Source organism: Drosophila pseudoobscura, chromosome X (genome assembly GCF_009870125.1).
Source record: "Drosophila pseudoobscura strain MV-25-SWS-2005 chromosome X, UCI_Dpse_MV25, whole genome shotgun sequence".
Lineage (NCBI taxonomy): Eukaryota > Metazoa > Arthropoda > Insecta > Diptera > Drosophilidae > Drosophila > Drosophila pseudoobscura.
In genome coordinates this window covers 14,437,353-14,463,296 of record NC_046683.1, presented here as the reverse complement: position 1 = coordinate 14,463,296, position 25,944 = coordinate 14,437,353, and the positions used below count along the sequence as shown (strand labels likewise).

The following is a 25,944-nucleotide window of genomic DNA, read 5'->3' as shown; positions in this document are numbered from 1 at the left end:
TATAAACATATCTCATTTCATAAACAAATGCATTTTTTAGGTTTAATTCATGTCGGCAATGGCCAGTACTCAACTTTTTCAAGACTTAAGAGATCGTTTTCACAGATTCATGTATGTAGTTTTTCATGGAGTCTTTGTTCGGAATGAACGGGGATGATGTAAGCGGATGGTTTAAGCGAAAACTTGGTTTCCTTTCAAACTTATCTTAAAAAATATACATTAAAAGTTATATGTAGGTATAGATAGATGATCTAGTCTCCTGCTAGATGAAAGATGAAGGTACTAATCGTCTAGTGTCAGTGTGACGATTGAAGCCATCGGCTCCTTGTCCTTATCGCCCTTCTGCTTGGCATATTCCGCACTCAAAAGGCTCATGACTTCCTTGTGCGGGACATTGCCCTGCTTGTACTTCTTGAAATTATCCTTTACAAACTTGGCGAAGCCCTTGGCCTCGCCCGCCGGCTTCGACACGGTATTGCCAAGCTTGTCCTTTTTGTTCAGAAACAGTGTGATTGGGCCGCGACATAGACGACAGCGGAGATTCTCCACCTTGCGAGATCTGGAGTGGGCGTGCGAGCTGCAAGGGGATTAACGATTAACGATGGCATCAATAAGCTACAGCAACCAGAGAATGGACCACGAAACTTACTCAAGCTGGCAGCTTACACATTTATACGTGTACTTAAACTCAATGCTGTAGCTGTGGCAGACCGTGATGGCGGGCAGCTCTGGATACTTTTTGTTGGCGCGATTGGCCCAGTTCTTCCAGACACGGCCGTGTCCACCCTCACCGTTGAACACCCAGGTGGCGGCATGACACAGCTCGTGGATGAGCGTGCAGCGGAGTCTGTCCGCTGTGGTCAGCACCTTTACGCTGAGCTCGACCACGCTGATCCGTTGATTGAACCTGAAGGTTGAAGAAAAAACAAAGCCAACGATTAGAGGCAGCTCGTGGGCTATGCGTGGCTTCGGGAAACCAACTTTCTCTTATTCATGCATCGTCCAGCCGTGTTGCGCAGCAGTTTCGACCACGTGATGGTCACGTCCAGCTCATTGTTGAACACGTCCGCATTGAACATCTTATAGAGGCGCTCGGCCAGCTGCTCCTTGTTTTTGGCAAAGTTCTCCCGATAGAAGAGCGCCTCCTTGTCGCTGAACTCTCGGCTGACCTGTCCTTCCAGCGATTTCAGGAAACTACATTTGCCCTCGTTATTCTTTGGTTGCTCTTTCAGTTTCCGGGAGATCACTTTAGGGGGTGCTGTTTTTGGTGCCAACAGCTTCAGAATCGGGCTGGCTTTGGGCGTTACATTGGTGTTCTTTGCTATTCCCATGTCCTTCTTCATCTGTTGCAGGCGCTTATAGACGGGCGTGTGCGGTAGATAGTCATTCTCCAGTTCCTCCAGCATATCCAGTTCACGTGCTTTATTCACAATCTCAATGGCCTCTTCTTCGGTCTCGTAGCCAATGTTCGGTTTGAACAACCGTCGTCGTATGGGGGCTTGGACTGTGGGCGTGACGGTGGCGGTGGCGGTGTCAGTGGTGGGTTCTGCGGGCGTAGCAGGGAGCTTGGCTTTTGTGCCAGCGCGACATGAGCGGAGAATATCGTCAAGGCGACGATGATTTTTCGGAGCTGTTGGAATTACAATGTTAGTATTTGATCTGATTTTAGATCCCAATGATCTTACATTGAGAATCCATGTCGGGATTGCTGATCACCTCGACCTCGGCCTTGGTCAAATCCAAGTAGGTAACATCACCCTTTCCATTTCTTTCGTCATCGCTGCAACTTTCACTGCCGCTGAAGGTTGCATCCGCGTCCTCGTCGTCGGAGGCATCTGTACCGCTTTCAGAGTCAATCAAGGCACGCCAGCGGTCCTCATCCACATGGTTGGTGCGTGCCTTGGGCTTTGTGGGGGTTGGGCGCTGTGACCGGGCGGCACGGGGACGTCTTTCGGTCTGGACGGCACGCTGCGGCAAGCGAGTGGAGTTCAATGGGGTCTCATTGGAGTGCAGGGTTTGCTTGACTACATGCAACACAATAAGAAAGAGTTAAGCGTTGCGAGTTAAGATAAGTTTCAGCTTCACTTACATTGGCTAAAATCAGCAAGGACACTCTCTTCTAGTCGCTGCACACGCGGCGCAGGGCGCTCCTTCTTTTTCTTAACAGTTGTGGCGGCTGTTGGAATCTTAAAGTTCCTCGATTTTAGGGGGGCTGTCTTGCCGCCACTGCCACTGGATCGCTTCAGGGTGCGTATGACATCGGGAGTCTGCCAGGATTTTCCGTAAAGCTGATTCAAGAGCTTCTCGGCCTGTGTGAGGAATTGCTCGTCCTCAGAAGCATCGTTGGTTGACAGCATCGACTTTTGATGCTGATGATCTTGTGGCTGTTCCTGCTGCTGCTGTTCGTGATGAACTTCTTCAGCGGCTGGCAAGGATTGGGTGGCCCTTGGTGATGGATACTGGTCGTCATCATCTTCTGAGCTCGATTCCACGGCTGGTATATGTATTTTTATGTTAATCTTGGCCGAGATATTGATACTGTTCACTTTGATAACAGGAGCCTCTTCGCCCGATGATGTGGAGGATGAGATCGGTCTCGGCGGCGTTGGTTCGCCCTCGCTGCATGTCTCTGGGATCTCGACCGATTCATCGGGGATCGGTTCATCTTCGTTGAGCGCCGAGTCGTGGCAGCAGGATGTGTCGGACACTTCCTGGGAGCAGAGAGTGTTTACTTCGGTGTCGTCATCCGCCAGACGCCTGCTGCTGTCCAAGCATGGCGCATTCTGTGAGCTGAGAGTATTCGCCTCTGTGTCGGCATCCGCCAGCCTCTTGCTTCTGTCCAGTCCGGCTAAATCCTTAGAGGAGAAGCTGGCCACTTCCGTTTCCTTGTGGGCCAACCGCTTGCTCGTGGACGGGCTTGTGGGCTGCTCAAGCGGCATCCAGTCCTCGTCGGTTGTGACCATGGACTCTGTGTCAGCATCGGCCAGCCGAGAACGTCGTTGGGCGGAGGACAGGGGCGACGGAGACATCGGCAACTTTTTGTCCCCCATTTCGCGACGTTCGATTGAGACGTCGCGCAGAAAGGCCTCAATGCGCTGGACCTGGTCGTTGGTCAAAATAGGAGCTGGGATAGGTTCCTGCTCTAGGTCAGTGTCGGGTGTACGATCACTCACGGCCATGCTCTCCGGTGGTGCGGCCTCATCATCGCTGGAGTCTGATATAGTAATGCACGAGGCACTATTGTCATCATCGTCATCATCTGCTTCCTCCTCTGTCGTAGATGAGATGCAAATGGATATTTCCGGATTGAGCGGCTTGGGCTCCATTGTCAAGTTGGTCACCTGTGTGGCTAGAGCCTCCACATCCACGGGTGTCTGACTGCGTCCAGGCTGTGTGCAGCCATCGCCACTCAGATGCAGAGCTTCCATATATTCGGAGCCTTCGATATCGAGGTGCGTCTCCTCGGCGTCATCGTTGGGAGTGTATTTTTGGCCCATGTCAATGTGGTCGCTACTGGAGTCACTGCGTAGCAAGGGATTCTCACACTCTACAATTGGTTCAGGCTTTGGGTCTGATTCCTTGGTTTCCCGGCCTTGTGGTTGTCTTCTCTTTTGGGAGGATAGCGTCAGTTTGGCGAATTTCTTGTTGAAGGGCACATTTACTTTGCTGGGGTCGACCGTACTGAACAACTTATACTTCTGATCCGCCATTTTGTTGGCGTCGTTCGACTTAACTGTAAATCTCAGCAGAATATGCACAAAATGCAATCGCCAATTACCCAAGTACAAAAATATACAAATACAAATCTAGTCCGCGTCAGTCCAGCGTTGATTTTTCCCAATCGATAACTTCTATCGGTGGAGTGTTGCCAAATCCCATAAAACTAGGTCCTATCCAACACTTAACTGAAGCACTGAAACATAAACAAATTCACTTGGTTTGTGCTTTTAAGTGAAATATAGAAGGATTAAGCTTAAAGTTGAACCATGTCTAGTGTCTCTTCGGCCCGCGAGTCGCTGTCGCACGCCTTGAACAACCGCTTTCTACCCAATCTTGAGTACTTGCTGCAAGGGTCCATCTTGGACTCGGCCGTCGAACATCTAATGCACAGGTATGAACACAAAAGATAGCAATTATATATGTATGTAATTGAAATGTTTGAACTTTAACCAGGCTAAAAGGCCTCTGCGATAATGTGGACACATCGCCGGAGACCTTTCATGACCTGGAGGTGTGCATGAGTCTCCGGCAACCGAACTCCAATCAGCCGCTCTTGCTTCGTGTGCGTCGCGCCTTGGGCCGGGACGCTCCCTTCCAGATGCGTTACCTCGGCCAGCCAGAGGTGGACCAACGTCGCCCCACATTAGTGCGCAGTTGCATGGACTGTGCCTGCACGAACGGCATTCTGGAGTTCCTTACAGAAATGGGGTTTCGCCTAGAGTTCGAATACATCGCCAAGGGTGAGTGATCAAACAGAAATAGCGCTAAAGCAAAGTAATATTCCAATGTATACCATGTAGGATACATGTTTCGCAAGGGCCGCATGAAGATCACCGTCTCGAAGCTCATCAAAATCATACCCGGCAAGCAGCAGGACATGGCCAATGAGCCAATCTCACAGAGCTACATTGTGGAGCTCTCTGTGGTGGCGCCCACGGGGCAGGAGAATGTCGGCGAAGAGATGCGCGTTTTTGCCGAGCAACTGAAGCCGCTGGTGCAGCTCGACAAGATTGACTACAAGCGTCTGGGGTCCATGCCCTAAGCCTAATGTCCATAAATGTGAAGACTATTTTGTAATTTTTTTAACACTTATTTAATTGCTAACGCATTAATCCATAGAAAAATATATAAGACAGCAATTTAATTTCTGATTCATCGAAATAGAACATAAACTCCGACTCTCCGAGATGCCGGTGGAAATGTAAACGAAGACTTACTTCCGGTAATTTTAAAGTACATAAAAAAAGTTAAGGAATGGACTTGTAGTCCCCATATTCGTTAGTCCTTGAAGGCTTCGTTGAGTGCAGACAAGTTGCGGTCGCTGACATGACCCTGCAGGTCGCTGCGGCCCATTAACGAGATGACCATCTTGACAGTGCTCCAAATCGATTCGGACATCTGGTTCTGGCCACTGCTGGTGGCCGCCATCGCCGCATTGGGCAGCTCCCGGGCGGCATTCGTATGGGCCTGCATGGTGAGGGCCGTCAGGAGGTGCTCCACAGCCTCCTTGTAGGCCTTGAGGTTCATGCAGCAGACACCGACATTGTAGCGAACACGGATGAAGCCCGGCTGCAGCTGCAGGGCATGTTGGTACGCCTCGACGGCCTCCACGGAGCGCGAGCCATTGGCCAGACTGGCTCCCAGACGGTTCCAGGTCTTGGCATTCTGGGGATCCTTTTGAATGGCGGCATGATAACAGTCAACGGCCTTGTCGAATTCACCCGAGAGATTGTAGAGCACGCCCAGGGCCTCCTGCACATCAGCATCCACCTCGGCCGGATGCAGACGAACTGCTTCCAAGTAGATCTGCTGAAGATCTCTCAGTTTACTGGCCCCAATCAGGGACGACGCCAGTGAGGTGCCTTCGAATTGCAGCTCCGGATGGGCGGCTATCAAGTGCTGGTACTTGGGATTCACCGCCAGCCAGGTGGACAGCATTTTCACAGCATTATTTTGCAATCCCTCGTTGGTGTAGCACACAGCCAGCGCCATAAGCACCTCCCGATTATCCGGCTGAAGGTCCAGGGCACGTTTCAGGGCAGAAATGCTCTGTGGATCCATTTCATTTTCGGCCTGGGAGGTGCCCAGCAGCTGCCAGATTTCGGCGCGTTCTGGCTCTTTTTTGGCGGCCACCTCAAAGCAGAGAACAGCGCTGGGAATGTCACCCTTGGTGAGGTACTCTTTGCCCTTTTCGAACGCATTCTCCAGCTCGGACATGGGATTTTCTTCGGCAAACTCGTATTCCTTGTAGGCATCGAGATTCTCGCTGTATTCCGAGAGCCAGGGATGCTCGTTCTCCTCTGCCAGCTTCTGCCATTCGTCTTGCAGGCGCTGCCAGAACTTCTCATTAAAGTTCGACGCTGTCTGCTCCTTCTGTTCGGTGCTGCGTTGATAGTCGGTGATCCAGTCCTCCACGGACTCCCCCTGAGCGGCCCTGGGTAGGTTGTCTGTGATTATGGTCTCCATGGCAGAGTCAAAGAAGGGGTCTTGCTGGGGCGGAGCTGTGATGGCCATGTACGGCTGTCGTGCCATAAAGTTTTGGCTGGTGATCAATGGCTCATCGAAGAACTCCTGGGCGTGCATCATCTCCTGCTGTTGTGGGTGCATGTGAATCATCTTGTTGGGCAGTGGAGGGGCCAAGCCGCGAGCAAAATCCTGGCTCCATTGATCGGCCTGGTGCTGCTGCTGGGGCGTCCCATTAATATTTATGTCCCGCATCTCCTGCAGCAACGTGTCCATTTGAAAGGATTGCGGAGGGGCAGCCACCTGGCCGAGAAACTCATTGATGAGCTGCTCATCGGGACGGGTGCCCCGCTCGAACTGCCTTTGGACAAAGCCCTCGTCTTTGTGGGCCACATCGCGGGTGAATTGGCCGCCCAATTGCATCAGAGGATTGACTCCCCCGCAATCGCCTTCGACCAGTGGACGCAACGACATCTTGGATCTTACTGGAGGATATCGGGGATGATGCTACGTAACTGCTTCCCTCTTCTAAGATAAGAACTAAGGAGGCCGGGGGCCGCTGAAAAAGCAAAAGTCCAAATGTCCACAAAAGATTGGTAATCAACGGAGAACGGAGCGTTTACCAATACTGATACTAAACTGAGTCCCTTTGCAGCACTGACCAAAGTAATTATTTAAATTGGAATTTATTAAATGTTTTTCAACGATCCACTACAATTGGTCATGTGGATTTTTAACTAAACTTGGAAACACATTTTTATCATCATATGAAGTTTTCCATAGTTTTAGAGGTTTTTGTGTGATTGTGTCTGTCTGGCAGCCTTGCCAAATCTCTGAAATATCTGGCATCTCTAAATTATGCGAATCTAGGAAATCAGCCGGGATATTTGTATTCGTTCCGTAGCATGGACTATGATCTATTCCAGTCGGATGACGATGAAGACATACTCACGGCCTTCAATGAGGCAACACAGAGATTTCAGCAGGAGACTCCCAGCCACCGAATGGAATTGGACAATCAAGATGGCGAAGACGATGATGATGATGATGGCCTGGACATCTTGCCCGAGTTCAACTGCACCGGTCGCGATTCTTTTAAGGCCCACAGCTTCCCAAAGGGGGGATTTGTACGCAATGGCTTCTCCCAGCGCCCTCCGCCATACAGCAAATGGGATCAAATTTGCTCGGACTTCAACGAGGACCAGCTGCAGGTTTACGCAGTGACACATTACCTCTACAATGAGGCTTGGTGAGTGGCGGCACACACACACAACCAGAATCAGGGATTCATAAAATTGACTATTCGCGTGTTATCTAGTAAGAATATCCAGAAGCTGTTCGCCGCCGTGGCCGGTCAACAGCAGCTGCAAGCACCCACAACAATGACCAACTCAATTTGGTACAGAGCACGACAGCAGGTGACCCAATTTTATCATTTGCTATTGCGCATACACGATGAAAACATATGCATGGAAGCACCCCGATTTTTGGAGGATCTGCGCAGCCTGCTCAACAATCTACTGGATGCGGAGGCCTGGAAAGTTCTGTACTTTGCGGAGCACAGCAAGGGTAACGAGTGCCCTGCGCCGGCCTATCATCTGTATCACGGTGTTCTAGAGTGGCGTTTTCTCGACCTAATCCTCCTCAACAACTGCCATGGGGCGACGGAGGCAGCGTTGTTGGCCCAACTGGAGCATACGCTGGGTGATTTGGTGCTGTGTGCCAGCCTTTACTATCGCAGCAAGCATCGACCCGAGCTCATTCACACATCGGCGTTCATGTGTCGCTGCACCAAGGAACTCTGGCTGCTGCTCAGTGTGCTGGCGCCCAAGTGGCTGGCGCAGAGCCAGCTGGGCATCTGGGACTTGTTCCACAAGGCCATGCAGGGCCACAAGGCGGTGTATTTTCCAGGTAAGAATTACCGCCTACCTTCGCGCACTTCTCCATCTAATTAGATCGCTTCCTTTACAGCCGAAAGCAGCGCTGTTTCATTGGCCTTCCACGAGTTCTACGCATGGCTGAGGCTCAGCCTGGCCCGCCTCAGCGATTACGCGGACAATGGCGATTATAAACAGAACCTAGCGGGCCTATGTGCTCCACCTGAAAACTTTCAGACTGCCAGCCTGCTCAAGCAATTCCTCTCCAGCCAGCCCGATGAACAGCAGCGACGTGTCTATTTGTGTCTTCTGGCGCCCCTCGAGCTGCAGCGGGGTCGCCCCGACCCAGATGTGCTCTGCCAGCTCTGGGAATATCTGCATCGCTCACTCAACTGCAACTTCAACGCGAGCACAGAGCTGGAACAGCTGCCCCTCACCTGCCCCAGTGGCTCCGCCTATGTGGAGCGCTACAGCAGGCTCCTGTCCAGGGACCAGCTGGAGGATCTCAATCTCAGCAGCTTCACCATGTACGCCTGGATGCTGGGCCGGACCTTAAAACTGCTCCTAGCCCAGCAGGGAAAGGGCAACCAGCGACAGAAGCTGCTCGGGCGGATCTTCAGCAAGTTCAGTGCGGCCAAATTGCTGGCTCTGAATGAGCCGGGCATACACCATGTGATAGAGCTGTTTCTCTGCCTGCTGCTCTCCCACGAGGACCTCTCCGAGCTGGCGCCCAAGCTGAGGGAGATGCTGCTGTGCCTTGCCCTAGAGAAATTGCCACCGGTCCGTCGAATTTCGGTGGCCAAGGGACACATGGCCATGCTGCTTCTACATGCACGGCACCGTCTCTCCCTGGATGACTATGTGGCGAAGCTCCTGGGCCAACTGGCAGCCATTCGCAACGACGTGGAAGTAGCCGCCATTTACGCGGGCACCCTTCAGGCCATTTTCGACCTTGCCGATGACTTTGCCCGCGGCGAACAGCTTCTCCTCAGCCCCTGGCTGACACATTATGTGGAGAAGAGTGGCCAGGCCTCGCAGGATCGCGTCTGGCAGGCTCTGCACTCGCTGATCCAGCGGCTAGGCGAACCGAGGGTTGTCTCCGGCAATGCCAATGGGATGAAGGAGGCGCTCCAGCAACACATTCTGCCCCTGCTGCGGGTGCAGTACGTCAGTGGGCACAGCACCTGGCTGCCGAGACTGGCGGCGGAGTTCGTGAGCTTGGACAAGGATCGGGAGAAGCTTATGGTGAGTTTTTTGCAGGGCCCCGAGCCGGCCAACATGGCTGCCTCGGCCCAACTGATCGTTCACCTGCTGAAAGAGGCAAGCAGCCCGGTGCCTCCATCGAGTGCCACAATTCTGCAGGTTTGGATCAAATCTCTGGTCCTGCTCACCGCCCAGCACGAGTCTGTTGCGGCGCTTACCGCCCATGTGGTGCAGCTGGAGGAGTTCCAGCTGCTGGCCATAGATCCCGCTTCTTTGGCCGGTCGCGAACCGCTCTGCGCTTTTTTCGGTGCCCTCGGGCGACGGGCCCAGCAAGAGGAGGCGGCCGCCCAGGCTCGCATCCGGATGCAGCTGAGCCACAGGCTGCACGCCTACGTGAACCACTTCGAGATGTGGCTACCGCCTGACCGACTGCGCTCTGAGCTCGGCTCTCGGTTCTACAGCTTCCTGGCCATCGTCATATACAACTGCCCGAGCCTCGCGTATGTGCGTTCGAAGCCAAGCTGCTTCTTCCACCTGGCCATGGTGCGCTTCCTGCTGACCACACAGCTGCAGGCCGGTGTCCCGCCCGAAGGCCGCCTGCCCCAAATGGTGCACAAGATCTTTCCTGTGCTGCTGCAGGGGATCGGGAGGCTGCCCTACCGCACGGACGCGTATCTGGGCAAGACGCTGGAACAGCTCATTCTCCACTGGACGCCGCACTTCAACTTCTCCCCCAATGCCAAGCTGGTGGCGCGCCCATACGTGACGCTCCTCCAGGCCGACGCTGGGGATGATGGCGACCTGGCGCAGTTCGTGCTCCAGCAGCTGGTGGGACATTTTCTGGTTGTTCTGCGCCGCAAGGCGGGCAACCATTCGGGTCTCGTGATCACTTTGCTGCAGCAGCTGGTCGAGGCCATCGCTGCCGACCAGGAAAAGCAGCTGCTAACCCTTCTCCGAGCCGTTCACATACCCCTCCTGGAGCACGTCATGTTTGTGGATGAGCTGGAGCACAGTCGCGGGCAGGTGCTGTCTCTGTATCGCATCATCGTCTCTCACGAGGGCTTCAGGCGCTCTCAGCCAGCCAGAGCGATGTGCCTGAGCCACCTGCGCTCCCTGGCCGAGAAACACTTGGCCCACTGCACATATTTCTACTTTCAAATGCTCATCAAGCTGGCGGAACTGGCCCCGGAGCTAGTGGCACCGCTGCTGGACTTCGTGCGGGAGCAGGCCAAGCTGGTGGAGCTGAAGCGCGGTGCTGGCGAGGATGTGGGCATACGCAAGTGCCTGCAACGACTGGAGAAAGTCTTGGGGTAGCCGATAACGATACGATAACCCTTTGCAAATAAACACACCAAGAAAGGTACTCGCACAAGTAAGGCTTGTTGGAAGGCAGGCAGTTCGGTTTACTCGGGAAGACTCGGAAGACTGTACAGGAAATCGCCAGCGAATCTACACAACATTTTTGGCCGCGCGGGGTATCCGATTGGTCAGATGATTGACGGGCATGAAGCCGGTATCGCCGAGGTACTTGATGGACACATTCCCCGATGGACTGATGGTTAGCCAGGTGATGGACGCATGGTTAATGCTGATCCGCAGCCAGGCCTCGGGCGGGAACTGAAGTGCTCGACAGACAAAGTATCGGATCACATTGCCATGGCCCACCAGGAGGGTGTAGCTGTCCTTGGTCTGGTCGGGATAAGCACGATAGAAGTAGCGCCGGAAGGCGGCCTCGATCCGGGCACCGTCTCTGAAGAACTGCTGCAGTGTCAGTGAGGATCATGTAAAATTGAAGACAATTCAAGACCCGCGGCAAGAACTTACCGACGCTTCCGGCTTCCAGTGGCCGACTGGCGGCTGGGGCGGTATCGGGGCACCCTCCCGCAGGAAGGCGCAATTCTTCACCTTCGCCTTCTCGTAGTCGATCTCATTGAGTATGATATCCGCCGTCTCCTGGGCCCGCACCATTGTCGAGGCTATCACCTTGTCCCACTTGATGCCCAGTTCGCACAGACGCTTGCCCGTGTATTTGGCCTGTTCCCGCCCACGTTCGGTCAGATGATGCGTCTCGTCGGTGTCCCCCACATCGAGGTACTCGCCGTGCCGAATGAGAATTATGTGACGGGCATGTTTCGGGACCACTTTCTCTAGTTCACTGTTGTACCGATTCTGCTCCTGGGACAGATCGTTCTTCACCGGCTTCACTAGGCTCTTGGGGTCGCGCAGGTCCCAATTGTGGTCCCACAGCGCACACGGATCCACCGGCTTCTCGCTCCTCGTCCACGAGTTGTGCACCGCCGCCTTTGGCTCATTTAGTTTTGTTAGGTAGAAGGTCAACAGACCGGCCCCAGTGCCACATGCAAAGGCTGTGAATTTTCGCATTATTGCTGACTGACGATGAACGCTGAACGATGATGATTGAAAAATTCTTCGCGATCTTCTTGTTCTTTCTTTGGATTTTGTTCTTTTGTTATCCACTCTTCAAACCCAGGATAAATATGCGCGATGCGTGGGCGTATTTTGTCAGCATCCGCGAACGGTCACATTGCGCGCCAGAGCACTCACAGCTGTCTGGCAGCGCTGCCTAACGGCGCCCGAGGCCACAGAGCAGATATAAAATAGGTGTAAGAAAACTATGGTATAATACTGTGTCTACATGCATTGCATTTACTTTATGCTAGGTGTGTTTAAATATATTTATGTATGTATATGTACGAGTATAGTATGTATTTATTTGTATAGTTTACCACCTTCTCTTTGGTCGTCCGATAAACAAACTCCTTTATAAATAGTCGGTTTCGGGTCTGGTCTGTCTTCAGTGTTGTGTTTGTTTTCTCTGCTAATCTCTGCACTAATCGTAAGTTAAACTCTAGGTCAACTAAACTTTAAGCTAAACTACTGCAATTTAAAGCTGCCGCTTTAGTAGTTGCGAGTTCCTTCTCAAAACAATTCCAAGGGGTCGGCTGCCTAGGCGCTGTCTCCGGCAGCGATCACGGGTTCGTCTTTGGCTGCCGGAGATGATGTGTCGGCGGGACTGGTGGCTGATGGTGCTGTGTCTGCTGCCAGCTGATCCGTGCTGGCAGTGCGCACAAACACTGCTGAGGCCTCAATCACAATTGTGGGCAAGGCGGCTTCTGTTTTTTGCACGTCGGGGGAAACTGGGATGAGCTCTGCAGAAACTGGAACAGGCTTAGCCTCTGGTTGTGGCTGACTCACGGGTTCCACTGCTGCGGGCGCTGCCTGGACGGGGCTCTCCTCTAGCTTGGCAGCCTCCGGTAGGGGCTCATGGTTTGGTGCAGCTTCTGTGACTGTCACAGCCGGCGCAGGCTCCGGGATTGGTGCCAACACTTCAGCTGGAGCTGCGACTGGCTTGACCTCGACTGGAGCTGCGGCAGCTGGAGCAGGAGCATCAGCAGTAACCTGTGGTGGCGACGGTGATTTCGCTTTTGCTTTCGACTTTACCGCCGGCGACGGTGTTCGCGCCTTCAGCTTCTGCTCGTGGGCGCTGCGATCGAGCAGCACCGATGTGGACTGTGGCGGGGCAGGACTCGCCGCGCGCTTGATCTCCTCGATCTTGGCCTCCATCTCGCTGCGAATCTCCCTGATGGGCTTCAGCAGGAATATGGGCACATTGTCGTCGCGGCGCTGGTACAACATCTCGCCCTCGAACTCCACCAGTTTGTGCTTACGGGCACGCAGCAGTATGCCCACCACCTTGTCCGAGATGTAGTTGTAGATCTGGAAGAGGATGATGGAGAGGCAGAGGGAGAGGGAGGTGGGAGAGTATCAAGTGACTGCCGAATTTGAGGCTGAAACGCTGGAACTTACGTTGAACAACTCGCCGAAGGGAATCACTCGCATGCCTGGCTCATCCTTGACGTCGTAGCCTTCCGTGTTGATGATCTGGCATAGCTCCAGCATTTCCTTCATCACGTGCATGTTGGCCTTCTGGCCGCGTGCCTCTGTCAGACTGCCGGCCAGCGGCTTGCCGTACTGGTCCTTGGAGAAGGTCGGCTTCGGCGACGAGGCGCGTCCATCCTGCGAGAACGGATTCAATAACTGCGACTGCTTGTGCTGCGTCGCCTGATTGTTGAACATGGCCACTTTGGAGGAGAGCGGCGAGTCCTGCAATAGTCACAAATCGGATCGGGAGTAAGTCAATTGGATTCATTCACAGGGTTTCTGAAGGAAAGGGGAGAGAAGCCAAACAGTTTGACCCGGCGCCACTCTTTTTGTTCTGTTGGCAGACGGCGATGCCACCCAGCGAACGGCCTTGCCAGACATTTGCATTTTCCTGTCATTTGGCGGGCAATTAGTGCTTTTCAAAAATTACACTCAAGTTGTTCGAACAACTTTTTGGCTTTGAACTAATTGGCCGCAATTAAGAAACATACGTTCTGTGTAATTTTTCATCTAACAAGTGCAGAATGCCAGCTAGCACACAGCCAGCAAATGGCTCGAAAGGAATGCGCAAATGTCGTTGTCATAAATAAAAAAAAATGTTTGCTCGAAACGGAGGCGGGGGCGGGGGCGAAGGAGCATGCCACGAAACGAAAACTTAAGTATATATATACATAAATATGTATATAAGCACATACATATGTATAGAAAGATTGAGAAAAGAAAACAGGAATGACCTTCACGGGCAATTTTCGCCACTAACCGATGTCCACGGACCTCGGATCACTCACTAGCCACCACCACCACCACCACCAGCACTCAGGCACACCCCATTCTGTTTATTCATCAGATTATTATTTATGGCGAGCGGATATATTTTACGAGTAGAATGGCCCGCAGTTTGACGGAGAGAGAGTCCATGATTGAGTTGCCCATGAATGAATGCGACATATCTGGCGCCTCCGCCTCCGCTTCCGATACAGACTTTTTATTATATGATATACATATATGTACGTAAAGCTCTTTATATAATTTGTTTTGGCAACAACAGCGGCCAAAACACGACGCCCCAATGACGTTCACAATTTGTCTCTTTGATCAATATCCAAAAAATTCTTCAATCAATGCGCTCAACGGCGTTTTTGTCAACCCCCAGGGGGAATTTCATTCATACTCATACCCGTACTCGGATCGAGATCCCAGCCGCCGATAGACAAATGAATTCGGCGATGAATGAAAACGAAATGCTGAAAGATTCTGGCGGCAGTTTCCTTTCGACTTGTATTTATACGAATATGGGGGGGATTGAAACATCGGTGAAAGTCTCTTGGGAAAAAATGCATACATTTTTGTATGGAAATTTCAATTTTGATTTTCACACCGCAAATGTTGGAAAAATATTGTGGAAAACCACATCCGTTCGCACGTCACGTGCATCAAGGCAACGCAACGAGAGTTGGGTGGGGGGTGGCGAGTGATAAAGATGAAATTTATGTTATAAACAGGGCTCCCACAAGATTGGGTATGCAATTGGTGCAGGCAATGAACCCTCCTATCCACTCCTCTCCACTCCACTCTACTCTATTCGGTAAACGTTGGGGAAATCCAAACATTCGAGTGGAGAGAGTGAGAGTTGGGAAAGACCGTGAGATTGTATTGTATTCAGATCCAATGGTTCTCATTCGCATAGGATTCGCAAAGCCAGGAATGTAATGGATCTCTATCGAAACAGGGTGATATGTATGTGCATACATGGGATATTTGTATATAATTTTGGCTACGAGTCGGTGTTATGTCGCCCGCGGGGATGGTAGGATGGGATCTATTTGTCGGCGCCGTTGTCACTCTTGAAAAGTCTGAGCATTTCTGAGGCAGCTAAAGCTACAGCCAATACATATACAGATACATATAGAGAGACACTCGGATATAGCCACTACTATACGACTATATCGTATGCATATTCAGCATTGCTATTTCAACCCGAGCGATGGTCATTGCCAAGAATTTTTCCGTGTTTTGATCTTCTTTTTTCTGTGCGAAAATTTGTTCCTTTGTCGTGTCGTTCCCACCACCCCTATACTATAATATCTATCTATAATATATCCCCACATACTATATATATCTATGTACATATTTTGGCAATTCATGTGGCGACAAATTAAAACAGAAACAAAAACAAAAACAAGAAACCGCAGAGCCGCCAATTGTTGTTTTGTTTTTTGGGGATTTGAATTTAAATTCTTTATATCATTTCAATTTTAATGATATTATATTGGACGCTTTCCAGTGGCCAAAAGACAAACATTTTCCTCGGCGAAAACGAAAATGGATTTTCCGTTGACATTTATTCTAGCGATTTGTATTCTAATTTTTGTTGTTGTTTTTGGCTTCACGCATTTCTTGTGGTTTTTTGCGCATAAATTATTTTTCAGGCATTTGTCGCACGAGATATTTTATTTGGGAATAAAGCAAACAAAAATAAGGGAAAAAAAACAATGAAAAACATTGCTGGCGGCTGTCTTTTTTTAGGTTCTGTGTGGGGATAGAGCATTCCAAAGATGCCAGAACAGAGCCTGCTGGGTGCTGCCCCCATTCGTGCCCCTCCCTCCCCACCCAGCCGCATAGGTGTTGCAAGAAGTGGCTATTTGGAAAGTACTTACCACTACGAAGCGCAGGGCGCCCAGCTCGTGCGATACGTCTGCCATGCTGCTGCTGTTACTGTTGGGCCTGGCCTGGCTCTGGCTTGGATCTTGCAGCTTTATGGGGTACACAGACGACTGGTAAGACTCGTCTAGTCTCGTCTCGAAAGTTACTCCCGATGTCCGCTTGGCGGTGGCTCTCGAACGCGAATTCGCAACACTTTTGCCTGCGAACAAAAAAAAAGAGACGAAACAAAGCCAAGACGATCATGATGGGGAAAGAAATACCAATTACATTTTGTTCGCAGCCAAACATCATGACAATGGAAGGAAAATCTGTGTTTCGTTCGAGGGCGGCCCATTGTGTTGTGGCATGGAGTGGCGTGGAGCCCCATAGCGTTTTTATTTTTTTTTGCACATTTCTTTTGTGACCCAGACCCAGACCCAGAGCGAGACCGATTGCCAGAGATAGACCCACACCCAACCCAACCCCACATTAGTGGCGATGCAAAGACAAAGCCAAAGCCAAAGCAAAAGCAAAAGCAAAGCAAACGCCGCAATAAATGCCGTTAGGCCGCATGCGCATGCGCGCGACCCCGAAAGATGAACCGGAATTCGTTCCCCCCCTCCCCAACCCACCATTCTGCCCATTTCGAAATTCGAATTAACTGGAAATTAACCCGCCCGACTGCCGCTACCTGGGAAAAACGAAGCGAAACCCGCCACACAGGCCCCCCAGGCGCCCCCCCCCCCAGACCGGGCGGACGAGAGTCCTAATGGTTTTGTGGGGGAATCCCCTCTTATGTGGTACACTCACTTGTTTCTTCAGCGGTTGTTGGTTCCTTTTTGGCTGGAACTCTTCTGTGGGCGGCTTGTACGACGAGCACTTCCTTTGCACTCTTTTCGTTCCGTTTGCTCTGCTTTTGGGGTGCCACTCACAATGCAAGACGCAATCTTAAGGCTTCTCGGATATTTCGAACACGTTTCCTCGTACTTCGAACAACAACACCCAAACAAAAAGTAACAAGAAATGTCTGCCGATCGTACAAGTCTGCTTCCACTGCGTTTCGATATTTCTCTGATGCTCGGATTCTCTGGTTTTTCTGATTTATTCTGATTTTCTTTCTATGAACTCTATTTTCGTGATTGTACCACGCCGTTTGGTTGCTGGGACCAAAAGTGAGCGCTGAAAGCGAGCGCTCTTTCTTTTTATAGCCACGCCGGGACCGGACCCGAGGCAGAGGCACACTCACGCACACACTCGCAAATAGACACACACACACACACACACATGGATGAAGCAGCAGCAGCTGCCTCTTCGTTTTGGTCTTCGTTTTCACTGCCAGTGCCTTTTGGTTGCTTCTTCTTTGTCCGGCTGTCGCTCTCTGTGCATTTTCTTTTAATTTTAGACCAGCTTTTTTTCTACTTTTTTGTGTCTCTGTTCGTGCACAATCAACTCTCAGCGCCAGAGCCAGAGCTGGGAGCTGGGAGTTCAAAGCCTGGCCGTAGCTGTGCTTTTCCCTGGATGAACCTGCAACCTGCCACTGCCTGGGGTCACGTCACTCTTCAATCAACACCAGCACCAGTTTATGCGCTTCGCTGAGCAGCTCTCAGCTCTGACCGCAGCTCTGGGAATCTCTTCCGAGAACACCAGACCGAGAAGAGAACCCAAAGACCCGCGAGAGAGTCGCACTGCTGCACCGCCAGATGGTTCGGCAGTCGGTAGTCGGTATTCGGCTCGGACTTTTGGCTGACATTGCTCTTTTTTTTGGGGGGCAGGGAAAAACCGGAAGCAGTCGCCAGTAGCCAGTCGTTCCCATCCCCGTTCCCCTCCCCAAAAATACACCAATCGACCGGCCAATACTTGATCAGTGGTTTCTCGTTTCGACTTGGACCTGGGCCTGGGCGCTGGGCATCAGGTAATACGATGAGCCGATCCAAAAGAGTTGGACAGCCCCAGACGCGTGCCCAGCTGCCTTGGCTTGTCAGCCTGGGGCCCGCCAATCTTTAATATATGATTCTATTTCGCTAATTAAACAAATTGCGGTCTGCATTGTGGTGCAATATGGGGGCACTCTCCTCCCACTCTGAGCGGGCTCTACAGGGCACCAGCCTGGCCCATCCAACTGCAGTTCTTTGGGAGGCGGTGAGGGGGCACTTCTCACTTGGTACTCGTATTGTTGCATGTTTGGCTGACAGCCACAAGTGCACGATGCACGATGCACGATGCACGATGGCGACCAAGCATGCCAAGTGCCTTACCACCACCGCCGTGCAGTGGGAGGCACGTGTGTGTAGGGTAAGGGTACGGACAGGGTAGTGGTGAGTGGTGAGCGGTGTCTGTGTGCTCATCCCATCGGAACCCATCGTGGATCCCACATAAATAAAATCAACTCATGAATGAAAATGCGTTCGCCTGAGCAATTTCCTGTTGCACATTTCGGTAGTCGGTAGCCGCAAGAGTCGCAAAATGCTTAGCATAAATTATCTGATAGATTCGGATGGCTTTGGCGTTGAAAGGTCTCTGTCGTTTCAATGGATGGGCATCAGTCGTTGGTAATACTCTGCAGTGCCCAAGAGTTCTGTCTGATCTTGTCCTTCCACTCTGTTACCATGGAAGAGCCTCTTCTTTTGTCCAAGACATATTCCCAACGAAGCCCTTTCGCTGGCTCGCCCTGCCACTGCAGTGCAAACCATTAATATACAATAATATTTTGTAGCAGAACAGGCCGCACGGAAAACATATGTACAACGGCGAGCACCAGAGTCCCACAATTATTAAGCACGAGTATTGTGGCGGGGGGGCTGCCATGGGGTGGATGTGGATGGATGATGGGTGAATCATCCTGCCTAAGGGGGTACGGCACGGGTGACAATCGGCCATGAATGTGAATGTTACTCTATAATTACATGTTGCTGGTGTGTGCGGTGTTAAAGTAATCACGATCGAGTCGGTTCGGATCGGATATTGCCTAATTTGGACATGTTTTTCCGTTTGGCTTTTGGCATCTGCTTTCTGTACCGTATACGTAATGGGTAAATTGCGCATACGCAGCGGCTGCCTAAGCATATGTTTTTATTAATATTATGATTATTATTAGTACTGTGTGCGAGGGGGGCGGTTGGCGGTTGGCGGGTGGCAGGTGGCAGGGTATGCATTGTGGCGCAGAAGATGAATGCCGATGGCTCATCCTTAGATCTATATATAAAACAGGGCACTTGGTCCGTTCGCTTTGTGCCTACACATACACACATCCATATGTATGTACAAAAGTATTTATATATGTACATATATGGATAAATCTATATATTCTATTTGCCATCTATATATATACTAGGGGCCTGAGAGGCAAGTGCTGTTGACGCAAATTGTACGCCGCTGCCAAATTGTTAGTATTTTTTTATTGTTATGATGTCGTGCTCTCCAAACTGAAGATTCGAAGGCAGCTGGCGCTGGCGCTGGCACTGGCACTGGCGCTGATTGCACTCCCCGCCAAAAGGATCCACTCGTATGTACATATGTACGTTCCCTTGATCAATCTATAAAGATCTGCATTCCTGATTCGTATAACATACGGATTCTCCTTCCTCCGGCCACTTCATTGAACTGTCGGATCGGATCGGATTGGATTGGACCGTTTCGTATCGAATCGGGAGCAATGAATGCAATGAGCTATGGGATACAAATAAAATTGGAAATGAAAATGGAAATGCCAATGAAATTCCAACGCACACAAATCCATTTAAATCGCAATCCGTACACATACACACTCCTCCCACGACGCTATATCCGACAGCGAAAAATTGCCAGCTCTTGTAAGACATGTGTAAATATTTACGTATAGCCCGGAGCAGTGCGGACCGGAGTGGAGAGGGGCAGAGGCAAAGGCAGAGGCAGAGGATGGCGGGCGAAATGACGTCGATGTCGACGACCGACGAACGACGCAAGAATTTTGGAATTTGGCATGGTCGAAGGACGCCTACTTGTTGTTGCCATTGTTGTGGGGGTGCCACAACGTAGTCACCGATCGGTGTGGTGTGGGCGATCGATTGCATGTGTGTGTGTGTGTGCTTTGATTCGGATACGGAATTGGCTCTGGGCTCCGGCATGGCATGAATCAGCTGCTGGGACTCGCCCAATGGGAATTTCTGAATGGCCCAATGTACCGTACCCGGGGATGAGTGCCACTATATATTTCTGAAACAATATTATTATTACATCGATAGATCATCCGAATACAATGCATAAATGTTTATTTACTTACCCTCTGGCATTCATCTCATCTATAATCCGTTTCGACTTCGAATCAAATGGGCACCCAGAGGAAAAGCCCCTGAAATTGTAATATTTACAATTAGATTGAAAAATTAATTTTAAATAAATATATCTACATACATTTCCTGCAAATTTAATATATTATATTTATTTTCAAGTATTTTATATACATAAAAGTGAATTATTTATAATTTCACTATGTTTGTATATTGAACAACCGAATATTTAAGTTATATATGAATGTGTTTCTGGTTGCTATGCCATTTTTCTCTGAGAGTATATGGCCCTGGCTGCCTTTGCTCAAAGCCGGTCAAATGCACAGGCGAAAAGTGGATGAGAAATAAAATAGAACATGTCGTGTGCATGACTCGAGTTAAGCGTTGTTTTCTTTGCAGAGCAATTTCCTTGGCTAATGAATGCCACAGTCATTAGTTAATGAACTCTTCAATTACTCATTTACAGCGAACATTAGTGGGCATCTTGCAGTCGTCAGCCACAGCAGTGTTGTGTTCCGATTGCCCGATGATCCGCTTGAGATCCGAGCACTCAGCTTGCACTCCAGACTCTCGTCAAGAGACTGACCAGTCACCCTTAGTTTGCTGAAACGAATACCAGAAATGTTCAGTGCAAAAGGTTGACATTTGCCGACGAAGCAGAGGTGCGATAAGGGAACACAGCAGAACCGGGAGAAACCGATCGAAAAGCGAGGGAACAAACAATCCATTTTGATGGTTAGCATTCAAGCATTCCAGAAATTGTGTTTACATTGGATATGGGGGGCACCGTAGCACCTGACCGCAACTCTTCCGCACCTGACGTCACACACATAGCAGATGGCCGATCTATTTTTGGGCGCTCTTCTAATTTTAGACGATTCCCCCCATTCCGCCCATTGCCAGTCCTAACAACCGAACGATGAGCAGCCGCGATAAATGGCAAAAACAAACTCATGATGACGACAACGTGAACTTGAAATGGATTCGATTTAGGATTTTGGGATTGCAGATTGGGGAATCGAGAATGCTTCCCTTAGACCTTCCGGCAGAAGGCTGATAAGCCACACCAGATCTCAGATCTGTCTCGCAGCCTCTCTTATCTGTGGTGGCTCGGCGGCTCAGACAAACAGTTGATCGCGCTGCCTCATCTTGGCTGGACCAATGTGGCTCTCCTTAGTGTTCGGTGCGGTTGGCACAGTCCTAGTTCTAGGTCTGTTTAGCTGGCTGCTATTTTGTCGCCGAAGGCGCCGGTTCAGTGAGCTGGCTGAGCTGCTGCCGGGCCCAAAGCCGTGGCCTTTGCTGGGCGATGCCCATCTCTTCTTTGGCCTGAGCCCCGCCGAGGCGTGCCTGATGATGGGCCAGCTGGCCGAGAAGTACGGGGACACGTTCAAGCTCCGTCTGGGGCCCTATTTCAGCGTGATGTTTTTCCATCCCAGCGACGTGGAGCAGGTCCTGAGCAGCACCCAACTGGTGGACAAGGCGGACGAGTACGACTTCCTGGCTCGCTGGCTCAACGAAGGCCTGCTGGTGAGCACCGGCCGCAAGTGGCATAAGCGTCGTAAGATCATTACGCCCGCCTTTCACTTCCGCATCCTCGAGCAGTACGTTGAGATCTTTGACCGGCAAACGCATCAGTTCCTCTCGAATCTGGACTTGGCGCGCGGGAAAGACGACAACCTCGTCAACCTGGGCCACGCCGTCCATCTGTGCGCTCTGGATGTCATTTGTGGTGAGTACTGTAATCCCCAACTCCTCTGGAGTGGCCAGTCATCTGCGTGGGGCTTTCAAAGAGCACTTGGCCAATGTCCAAATCCAATCCAGTGGCTCGCTCATAAAAAACTAAATATTGCTCCACTTCTGATAAGATATCAGTAGATCCCCGAGCTTGTTTGTTTTTTATTTCGGGCTCTACGGTTAGCCGCCGGTTACCGATTAGATACTCCACCGACGATTGAAATCTCCGGCAGTTGGGGTGGGGCCGGGGGTGGGAGCGTCGCCCCAAGCTGAGAGCGGATAATCGATGTTCTCGTTGCTGTTCAATGCTCCACCTTTCATGTCCACGGCAGATTGGGACGATTAGTAGTTATTTCACTGTCGCCGTGGCGAGGAGGGAAAATATGTTTCTGCTGTTAGGTGCTTTGCTGGCCAGCGGCCTATTTGTGGCCCTGCTGGTCTACCAGCTCAAGTTCAAGCGTGTGATTGAGGTGATCAGCTATATGCCGGGCCCCCCGGTTCTGCCGCTGGTGGGGCATGGCCATCACTTCATTGGCAAGCCGCCGCACGAGTTGGTCAAGCAGATAACCGAGTTCATGAGCAAGTACGCAAAGGACGAGACTCTCAAGGTGTGGCTGGGGCCAGAGTTGAATGTGCTGATGGCCAATCCCAAGGATGTGGAGGTGGTGCTGGGCACAATGCGTTTCAATGACAAGGCTGGCGAGTACAAGGCTCTGGAGCCGTGGCTGAAGGAAGGTCTCCTCGTCAGCCGGGGTCGCAAGTGGCACAAACGACGCAAGATCATCACGCCCGCCTTCCACTTCAAGATTCTCGATCAGTTTGTCGACGTGTTCGAGAACGGATCTCGGGATCTGCTCCGCAACATGGAGATGGATCGTCTGAGGCAAGGGCAGACTGGCTTTAATCTCTACGATTGGATCAATCTCTGCACCATGGACACGATATGCGGTAGGAATTGCAACACATTTCTTTTCCGTAGCCGGAACACATGTTTGTAAACAAACGGTAAAAAGTGCAGAGTTGTCGCACACTGCTGAGCCACTCGAGCAGTCTGGCAACAGTGTCGTTAGATTTTAAAATAACACACTCGAACGGTACGGCAACGCTGTTCGTTCTCATCCGCCATCCGCACTCTTCATCATTTTTCGATGGACATTTATTTATTACCATGCTATTTCACGCAGAACATGGTATACATATTTTGAAAACTTTGCAATTTTTGTACGCACAGAAACTGCCATGGGCGTCTCCATCAATGCACAGACGAATGCCGACTCCGAATATGTGCAGGCTGTGAAGACGATATCGATGGTGCTGCACAAACGGATGTTCAACATCTTCTACCGCTTCGACTTGACCTACATGCTGACCCCCCTGGCCCGTGCCGAGAAGCGTGCCTTACATGTGCTGCATGAGTTTACGGAGAAAATCATTGTGCAGCGTCGCGAAGAGTTAATACGTGGCGGCAGCAAGGACGCCGCCGCAGCTTCCGACGATGCGGATGCAGATGTGGGGGCCAAGCGAAAAATGGCCTTCCTGGACATACTGCTGCAGTCGACTATCGACGAGAAGCCGTTAACAAACCTGGACATTCGCGAGGAAGTCGACACGTTCATGTTCGAAGGCCACGACACAACCTCTTCGGCCCTCATGTTCTTCTTCTACAACGTCGCGACCCATCCGGAAGCGCAGAAGAAGTGCTTCGAGGAGATCAGTTCGGTAATCGGCCAGGACAAAAGCACCCCGGTCACATACGAGCTGCTCAACAAACTCCATTATGTGGATCTGTGCATCAAGGAGACGCTCCGCATGTACCCCTCCGTCCCACTACTGGGTCGCAGAGTGGTGGAAGAGTGCGAGATAAGTAAGTATCACGCCCTGCCCAGGCCATGGTCACATCAAGGTATCATTTTCCGAATACTCTACCTTCCAATCAGATGGCAAACGCATTCCCGCTGGCACAAACATCGGCATCTCGCCCCTTTACCTGGGTCGCCGCGAGGAGCTCTTCAGTGAGCCCAACAGCTTCAAGCCGGAGCGCTTCGATGTAGTCACAAGCGCCGAGAAGCTCAACCCCTATGCCTACATACCCTTCTCTGCGGGGCCGCGCAACTGCATTGGTCAAAAGTTTGCCATGCTCGAGATTAAGGCCATTGTGGCCAACGTTCTGCGTCACTACCACATCGACTTTGTCGGTGACACAACGGAGCCGCCCGTGCTCATTGCTGAACTGATATTGCGCACCAAGGACCCGCTACTGTTCAAGCTGCAGGATCGCGTCTACTAACCACAATCGCATTATCTCGTAAATGCGGCTTTTTTTTTCTAATTTGTATCTGTAAATAATAATGAAACTCCTTGAAACGTACAGCCTTGATCGGCTTTCTTTAAGCCAGGGGATCCCAAAGAGCACGATTCGCCCACGTAGACGCCGCCAGGAGCGAAATGAAAGCCAGAACCACCTTGAATTTAGCCACATGTGTATTTGTAAAGCCAGAAGAGGCAGCCAATGGTTGGGCATAAAGTCACATGTTGCTGTACAGTCTGAATTTTGAAAAGATAATGTCCGGGATATAGTTATGCGTCACGGCCTGGAATGGCTCGTCAGGAATGCATCGCTTGTCCAGAGAAGTAGAGTCTATCGGCAGTAGTCGGCAACGATTCGCGAGCTGCAGGATCCGTCTGATTTTGGAACGTGATTGGTGTCTAGGAGATACGAGACCGCTCCTGCACTATCTCACTGATGGCATGACTGAGGTCCTCCAGACTGGTGATGTCCATCTCTCGAATCAGGCACAAGGCCGACGATAGAAGATTTGAATTGGTACGCAAACGACGCATCCCCGAATAGGCGATCCCGGGCGAGCCATGGATAGCCTCGGATGTCCCAGATTCCAGCATGTCGTAGTCGGGCTCATTCGGCGTGGATCTGGAAAACTCAGCCATGGCTGCAAGGCGACGGCCAAACGGTTCGTGGGCTCCCTGCCGCGACTGGGCGACGAAGAACGCTCCTGGGCCGGCAGCTGTGGTTACAGTTCTGCATCGCGGTACGCTGAAACTTGGAACAGACTGTACGGCTGGCAAGGAATGCGGCCGCGGGTCTTCAAATTCCGTAGACAACCAGTTACCGGAGGGATTTTCGGCAGGGATCACGCGCTGGCTTAGTTCACGGACGTTGCCGGGAAGGGCACTGGCAGTCCCAAATCGTATCCGTTCCCGTGGGGAAGCAATAGGTAGCATGATTTCGTCTTCGTCTTCTTCGGAAGTTTCTCTGAATGGGGTCATTGGGTACAGTCTGGCTGGGGCTTGTGGTCTGCCTCGGGCCCCGTTTATTCCAGCTACTGAACTGGGTGCACCACGTTGATGTTCCCTCTCGAAGGCCTCGCGAGATGCTCTAGCAGCGATTCCCTTAGGATTGGAAACCGACTGTGGTACCGGGGCTCGGATTGTACTCTTTGGCGACGGATATGGCACGTTCTGGAGGGCCGCCTTCAGCTCACTCTCGCACACCTCAACGTCGTCCAATTTTGTGACTTGGGGCAGCATGCGCAGCACGCAGGCTCGATAGTTGGCTCCTGCGGCTTCCGAGCAGGGGTTCTCGTCCATCCAGAGGCTTCTCAGGCCCTGGGCATTGCGCAGGTGTTTCAGTTCTTCGAAGCTTTGTATTTCGTTGCGTCGCAGGTATACCTCCTTGAGTCGGTGGCAGTTCTGAAGACTCGACAAACTACGGATCTTGTTCAGACTGAGAGCCAACACCTCTAATCGTGGCATTCGCAGAAGGATCGATATATCGTGCAGATCGCTTCCCCAAGCATTCAGACGGATGGCATAGCGAATGTCGGAGACCTTTGACTTTGCCTCTACCAGTTGCTCAGTGAGGATTACCATGTTTATTGTAAAAATGCCGAAATGAGCCGAAACAGAAACCAAAAAAATTTAAATAAATTTTACTGCACACAAATTCCTTTTTAGGAATTTTTACAATTTTTAGTTCACAATGAAATTTTGTAATGATTTTGATTGGTGTTGTTTCAGACTGTGCTCAAAATCCCATCCCGGCAAACCAACTAATGTTGACTTTTGAAATCGGCCTACTACGGGCAAACAAAAGAATCAAAAACACTAAAGTTCAACTA

The 25,944-nt window shown here is 51.1% G+C and overlaps 8 protein-coding genes and 1 long non-coding RNA gene across 14 annotated transcripts; 3 read left to right on the top strand and 6 right to left on the bottom strand.

Annotated features, from left to right (window-relative positions):
- Positions 1–10: 10 nt before the first annotated feature.
- On the bottom strand, positions 11–3,828 carry Gcna (Germ cell nuclear acidic peptidase). Its single transcript, XM_001354703.4, has 5 exons — positions 2,090–3,828; positions 1,686–2,024; positions 982–1,630; positions 650–907; positions 11–577 (listed from the first exon to the last, which is right to left on the bottom strand). Exons 1-5 carry the CDS (start codon positions 3,708–3,710, stop codon positions 283–285), a joined length of 3,162 nt encoding a protein of 1,053 aa, XP_001354739.2. The 5' UTR covers positions 3,711–3,828; the 3' UTR covers positions 11–282.
- Positions 3,829–3,888: 60 nt separating this feature from the next.
- MED18 (mediator complex subunit 18) lies at positions 3,889–4,864 on the top strand. The gene is made up of 3 exons (XM_001354704.4): positions 3,889–4,111; positions 4,174–4,460; positions 4,521–4,864. The coding sequence occupies exons 1-3, from the start codon at positions 3,987–3,989 to the stop codon at positions 4,760–4,762; spliced, it is 654 nt and encodes a 217-aa protein (XP_001354740.1). The 5' UTR covers positions 3,889–3,986; the 3' UTR covers positions 4,763–4,864.
- Positions 4,847–6,924, bottom strand: Pex5 (peroxin 5). The gene is made up of 2 exons (XM_001354705.4): positions 6,807–6,924; positions 4,847–6,742 (listed from the first exon to the last, which is right to left on the bottom strand). The coding sequence occupies exon 2, from the start codon at positions 6,655–6,657 to the stop codon at positions 4,999–5,001; it is 1,659 nt and encodes a 552-aa protein (XP_001354741.2). The 5' UTR covers positions 6,658–6,742; positions 6,807–6,924; the 3' UTR covers positions 4,847–4,998.
- A 62-nt stretch (positions 6,925–6,986) lies between these two features.
- LOC4814962 (protein MMS22-like) lies at positions 6,987–10,626 on the top strand. Its single transcript, XM_001354706.4, has 3 exons — positions 6,987–7,432; positions 7,502–8,094; positions 8,155–10,626. Exons 1-3 carry the CDS (start codon positions 7,089–7,091, stop codon positions 10,575–10,577), a joined length of 3,360 nt encoding a protein of 1,119 aa, XP_001354742.4. The 5' UTR covers positions 6,987–7,088; the 3' UTR covers positions 10,578–10,626.
- Pgam5 (Phosphoglycerate mutase 5) lies at positions 10,625–11,785 on the bottom strand. 2 transcript variants are annotated; one of them, XM_001354707.4, is made up of 2 exons: positions 11,088–11,785; positions 10,625–11,024 (listed from the first exon to the last, which is right to left on the bottom strand). In XM_001354707.4, the coding sequence occupies exons 1-2, from the start codon at positions 11,643–11,645 to the stop codon at positions 10,713–10,715; spliced, it is 870 nt and encodes a 289-aa protein (XP_001354743.1). In that variant the 5' UTR covers positions 11,646–11,785; the 3' UTR covers positions 10,625–10,712. The 2 variants fall into 2 exon arrangements, with proteins under 2 accessions (XP_001354743.1, XP_015041634.1); XM_015186148.2 differs by having other exon boundaries at positions 10,625–11,021.
- A 122-nt stretch (positions 11,786–11,907) lies between these two features.
- LOC4814876 (calphotin) lies at positions 11,908–17,003 on the bottom strand. Of its 2 annotated transcripts, XM_001354708.4 has the most exons (4): positions 16,620–17,003; positions 15,824–16,029; positions 13,092–13,388; positions 11,908–13,001 (listed from the first exon to the last, which is right to left on the bottom strand). In XM_001354708.4, the coding sequence occupies exons 2-4, from the start codon at positions 15,866–15,868 to the stop codon at positions 12,231–12,233; spliced, it is 1,113 nt and encodes a 370-aa protein (XP_001354744.3). In that variant the 5' UTR covers positions 15,869–16,029; positions 16,620–17,003; the 3' UTR covers positions 11,908–12,230. The 2 variants fall into 2 exon arrangements, with proteins under 2 accessions (XP_001354744.3, XP_015041635.2); XM_015186149.2 differs by lacking the exon at positions 15,824–16,029.
- Positions 17,004–19,062: 2,059 nt separating this feature from the next.
- On the bottom strand, positions 19,063–21,041 carry LOC26534420 (uncharacterized). Of its 3 annotated transcripts, none has more exons than XR_001452776.2 (4): positions 20,199–21,041; positions 20,068–20,136; positions 19,536–20,000; positions 19,063–19,475 (listed from the first exon to the last, which is right to left on the bottom strand). It is a non-coding gene; the product is annotated as an uncharacterized lncRNA (long non-coding RNA). The 3 variants fall into 3 exon arrangements; XR_004470258.1 differs by having other exon boundaries at positions 20,531–21,041; XR_004470259.1 differs by having other exon boundaries at positions 20,539–21,041.
- A 168-nt stretch (positions 21,042–21,209) lies between these two features.
- Cyp4d1 (Cytochrome P450 4d1) lies at positions 21,210–24,176 on the top strand. 2 transcript variants are annotated; one of them, XM_015186150.2, is made up of 3 exons: positions 21,210–21,803; positions 23,040–23,672; positions 23,746–24,176. In XM_015186150.2, exons 1-3 carry the CDS (start codon positions 21,236–21,238, stop codon positions 24,093–24,095), a joined length of 1,551 nt encoding a protein of 516 aa, XP_015041636.2. In that variant the 5' UTR covers positions 21,210–21,235; the 3' UTR covers positions 24,096–24,176. The 2 variants fall into 2 exon arrangements, with proteins under 2 accessions (XP_015041636.2, XP_002134062.3); XM_002134026.3 differs by lacking the exon at positions 21,210–21,803 and adding an exon at positions 22,132–22,756.
- Positions 24,177–24,271: 95 nt separating this feature from the next.
- Positions 24,272–25,870, bottom strand: LOC4815298 (uncharacterized). Its single transcript, XM_001354710.4, has one exon. The coding sequence runs from the start codon at positions 25,694–25,696 to the stop codon at positions 24,515–24,517; it is 1,182 nt and encodes a 393-aa protein (XP_001354746.3). The 5' UTR covers positions 25,697–25,870; the 3' UTR covers positions 24,272–24,514.
- Between the last annotated feature and the right edge of the window lie 74 nt (positions 25,871–25,944).